The 4,886-nt window shown below is 42.2% G+C and overlaps 1 protein-coding gene across 2 annotated transcripts; it reads left to right on the forward strand.

Moving 5' to 3' along the window:
- The first annotated feature begins 922 nt into the window (after nucleotides 1–922).
- On the forward strand, nucleotides 923–2,431 carry LOC130373882 (otospiralin-like). Of its 2 annotated transcripts, XM_056580533.1 has the most exons (3): nucleotides 923–1,188; nucleotides 1,556–1,637; nucleotides 2,065–2,431. In XM_056580533.1, exons 2-3 carry the CDS (start codon nucleotides 1,574–1,576, stop codon nucleotides 2,268–2,270), a joined length of 270 nt encoding a protein of 89 aa, XP_056436508.1. In that variant the 5' UTR covers nucleotides 923–1,188; nucleotides 1,556–1,573; the 3' UTR covers nucleotides 2,271–2,431. The 2 variants fall into 2 exon arrangements, with proteins under 2 accessions (XP_056436508.1, XP_056436507.1); XM_056580532.1 differs by lacking the exon at nucleotides 923–1,188 and having other exon boundaries at nucleotides 1,521–1,637.
- Nucleotides 2,432–4,886: the final 2,455 nt, after the last annotated feature.

Consider the following 4,886-nt stretch of genomic DNA (forward strand, 5'->3'; position numbering starts at 1 on the left):
TGGTACAGATACAGATATGTTTAAAAATATATATGGTTATTAGTAAACCAAACTGTACAATATGTATTTCTGTTGTGCACATGGTGATTGATTTTATTCACATTCAGTGACTTTTAATTACAAATGCTTAAATTAACATGTTTTCTACAATCGAATCTAGTTGTTAAGACGTGACAACATTTCCTCGGCCCTCAAAGACATTCGTAATTTCTTACGTGGCCCCCAATGAAAAAAGATGCCCACCAGACATATTTTTCAACTGAACAAAGTCTTTCTTATTGCAAGGTATTCACTTTACTGAACAGACTCAGTGAATGTTCAACGACAGCTAGGTCTCTCTCTCTCTCTCTCGGTTTCTCTCTCTCTGTCTCTGTCTCTGTCTCTGTCTCTCTCTCTGTCTCTCTGTCTCTCTCTCTCTCTCTCTCTCTCTCTCTCTCTCTCTCTCTCTCTCTCTCTCTCTCTCTCTCTCTCTCAGGCTCTATAGACCCTCTGTCGTCTGTCGTCACCTGCCTGAGACTCTTGCCCACATGCCAGTCTACATCACATCCTATCTTGTGTGTGTTTGTGTGGCGGGGGCCTTGACTCTAGCTGTGCCACGCAGTGGTTTTCACATCAGGCAGTCTGATGCCCGATTTAAAAACTTTGTGTCTTCTTTGTGCTTCTCTTTGTATTCGTATTTTCTCTACAGAATTCCGCCTAGGGAACTTTCAATTTTGCACTTTTTCTTTCACTTTTGTTAGTAAATATACACTATCATGTCACTAAAATGACATTACAAAGCCTAAGGCTTACTGTCATCTGCTAGTGCTACACAGGTTGTTAATCCAAAATGAATGTGTGAACATATTTTTGGGGAAATCCCCTAAAAAGCATATCGCATATTGTTTTGTTTGTCATTGTGCTATCATGGTTAGTGGGGAAGGGAAGGAGGGAACCATATTGGGATATATTCATATAATCACTCTAGAGCTAAACTGGCATCCCAGGACAGCTAGAGAGGTGTGAGAAGGCACTACTCTCTGATGTGACGTTGCTCTCGGCCTGTGAAAAGCAAACGTGTCTGCTTTGCTCTGCCATCTTCCCCTGAAGAGTCAACTCAAGTCAATCTTAAAAGACAACTCAAAAGAGAGAGAGAGACGGACGAAGAAGGGCCAACCGGAACGCTCATATCCCAGCCACACCGCGCAGGTAGGAAAAGCTTTATTCAATATTTGCATCAATATTCATTATATTATACAAACTACCATATCTAATTATACATAAACAGTATTAGAAACCTTGAATTCCTGTTCTCTAGTGGATATGTATGACTTAAGATGTTTTTCAAAACCGTTGTCGGCCTGCTACTTCAGAAAAGTATGTGCTAAATGTCTTTCCCAGAGAATGTTTAGACAGAAAAAGCTGTGAGCAAATTACAAAAGGTTCTTGAAATGTCTCAGAGACATAGCTGCACCATTGTATAGCTGTTGTTGTTTATGTTCCTTCAAAAGGATCAACAAACCACGGCACATTACATTTATCTGAAGCGTGTGTCTTTATGTGCTCTTTGTTTCAGTGTTTGTTTTTTGACACCATGCGCTCACACCATTTGACTTCATTGATGTTTTTCCTTCTATGCGTATGCATGGCCATCGCAGGTGAGCAGCCTACACTTGTCATACAATAGCACAATGGGAGTAGGCCTACATCGATAGTTCAGTCAGCGAGAGACCAGTTCAGATATGACAGCCATTTGGCGATCAGACACCTTCAAATTAATCTTAATGGTCGATTGATCCATGAGGGCTGCCGGGAGACTAGGATCCCCTTGATGGAGGCTAGAATCTGGTTGCGGTGGTGGTGGTCGGATGGCACTCCCTGAGGTCCTGATTTGTTGAGAGACGAAGGGGAGGGGACGGCCAACGCATGGATCAATAAGAAATAGAGGTTGAATGTGGTCTCCCTGATTGAACGTTTTGCTTTAGCATTTGGCAGCGAATCATTTCTACGACGCCCAGCGATTGGTAAACAGAATGCAAATGTTTGGCATTGAGTACGTGTAAACCATCTGTCGTCCGATTGCAGAGGAGCCAGACGAAGGCCAGGTGCATTCCGCCATGCCCTACTGGAACCTGTGGTCCTCAGACTTCTTCGGCTGGGTGGAGGAGCTCCGTGCTCAGGGTGCCTACGACCAGCTTAACGACCTGGCCAGAACCTTCTGGTCCCACTTCTCCACGGCCAACCAGCTGGGCTACGGCAGACCTGGCGCCGATCCTCAGCCTGAAGAATGATCCGGAACTTCTGTTCCCTGCTGTTTTGAGATTGTGTATCACTGGAATGTTGATATTTTCAGTAACTGAGCCCTGATTTAATGAAATCCATCAAAAGATAAACATGTCGACTGATCAACGATTTGAACGCAGATTGTTTAGTTGCATACGGGAAATAAATCATGTCATCTGAGTAACAAAAGTCTACCTTATCTGAGCTCGTTCGGTCATCGTACAACAGAAACTACGTGGGCACATTTAAACTCATGGTGTATTTATCTCCCCCTTGTGATCATGAGCTAAAAAGCCTTTTATTAAGGTGTACTTCATTTTCTTAGAGCCGATTGAATGGAGAATAACTTGTAATGTGGGGTCAGACAGGAAACAGATTCCCTCATCCATCTCATGCCTGAAGACTTTCTGAAGAGCAGTCTTTGTATATACATCCCAACTGACCTTCACCCAGCTCCTTAGTGAAGCAGGTTGATGCAAGCAGACTGTATCCTCCAGCCTTATGACAGAACCACTCTGGCTTTAGTTTGCACCCAGATTCTCTTGGCTCAGTATTCCCTGTATACCTGTGGGCAACTGAACAAACTGAACTAACTGCGCAAACAATGAACCTTGTGAACAGGCTTTGTCATTCCTCCCATAGGCCTATGAACAAAGAAGTCTGACGCAAAGCCCTGATGGCTGGCTTCATCATATTGTGTTTGTTAAGGAATTATAGGGGATTCAGACACTTCTGGAAGTGTCTGAATAACAACTGATGAATAACCGGAGCTCGTCAAGGCCTTTTCTTTTCTTTGCATTTAAATTATTCTGTTTCACCTCTCAACCGTTAAACCTTTTCTAAGTTTGTAGTTAGGCGACTGGTTCTCTACTTCCTTGGAGCTTACCAATAGCTGTGTCGTTTTGGGACAAAGTTCAACGTGTTTCAATCTCAACTGGGTTACGCAGCGTCAAATGAGTGACGCATTGACTGACATCTCGGCTACGTTAGAAGACGTTGAGAGCGAAATGAGGGGGAGAGTTCTTTCTGTCATCTAGTGATGGATGTATGGTCAATATCTATCTATCTAGCTGTCAATCTATCTAGACCTCTATTTATCTATCTATCTATCTCTCTATATATCTATATCTATAAATGCCTCTGTCTATCTATATATCTCTCTTTCTCTCTCTATATATATATTAAGCTGTATTTCACGATGTATCTATGTATATATATATATATATATATATATATATATTAGTGCTGTCAAGCGATTAAAATATTTAATCGCATTAATGCCATAGTTAACTCACAATTAATCGCGAGCATTCGCGATTAATCACAAATGTTTTTTCTATGCTAAATATCCCTTGATTTCTTTGTCCCATTAATTTTTCTCATTTTAATCCTCTTATCAACATGGAGAAGTGCATCGGCTTGCCTTGTGCAAATGGTTTTTAATTGATAACAACATTGGCATATACTGATCAAAACAGGACGATACAAAAAAAAAGCCTATAGTGCAATTAAACGATGAACATACAAACATACTGCCTTGAACATAGCAGGCAGGCTACTGCTTCTTTGTTTTGAGCTGTTAAAATTTGTTTGCGTTAACGCCGTTAATAACGCGTTTAACTGACAGCACTAATATATATATATATATATATATATATCTTTACGCCAATATGTTATCTAGTGCTCTCTATATACATGTATATCTATATATCTAGCTATCTCTCAGGCTACTCACGTTTGCTTTTGTTGGGAGCTTGCAAGGGATTCCAGCCTGTATCTGATCTGTTTCATTAAAGTAGTTTTTTCCTATTGTAGGGTCAAGAAGTTTGTGTGGTGTGTGTGTGTGTGTGTGTGTGTGGTGTGTGTGTGTGGTGTGTGTGTGTGTGTGTGTGTGTGTGTGTGTGTGTGTGTGTGTGTGTGTGTGTGTGTGTGTGTGTGTGTGTGTCTGATCTGTTTCATTGAAGTTGTTTTTTTCCAATTGTAGGGTCAAGGTGTTGTGTGTGTGTGTGTGTGTGTGTGTGTGTGTGTGTGTGTGTGTGTGTGTGTGTGTGTGTGTGTGTGTGTGTGTGTGTGTGTGTGTGTGTGTGTGTTTTTGTGATTGTGTATTTGAACCGTTTCATTAAAGTTGTTTTTTCCTATTGTACGGTCAAGGAGCTTGGTTGTGTGTGTGTGTGTGTGTTTGCGATTGTGTATGTGGGTGAGTGGGTGGATGTGTGTGCGTGTGTGTGCAGGTGTGTAGTAACCGTGTGCAATAATAGCTTATGCAGACGTGATAGTGATCTGAAGTATAGATGGGCTTTGCGCTTTTACAATAAATGTCTGCAGAAGATTCCCCAGCAGGACAGCTCCTTGGGTTGGACACACACACACACACACGCCAGATTTATGAGAAGTCCAACAGTGAGCCAATCTCACAGTGAAACCAAGTGGAAGCACCCATTATAGAATCCGGCCAACCACTTACGAGCTGAGAGTAAAACCCTTTAATCTGAGATGTTCAACAACACCCCCCAGGGGGAGCCCTGAGGCCCATGCCATGCATGTGGTTGTCCAGATTCAGTGAAGCCCATGCGTGAGAAGGAAAAGGTTCCCCTTTCTCCTCTCAGCCCTGCTTCTTCTGCCGG

This window comes from Gadus chalcogrammus, chromosome 20 (assembly GCF_026213295.1).
Source record: "Gadus chalcogrammus isolate NIFS_2021 chromosome 20, NIFS_Gcha_1.0, whole genome shotgun sequence".
Classification (NCBI taxonomy): Eukaryota; Metazoa; Chordata; class Actinopteri; order Gadiformes; family Gadidae; genus Gadus; species Gadus chalcogrammus.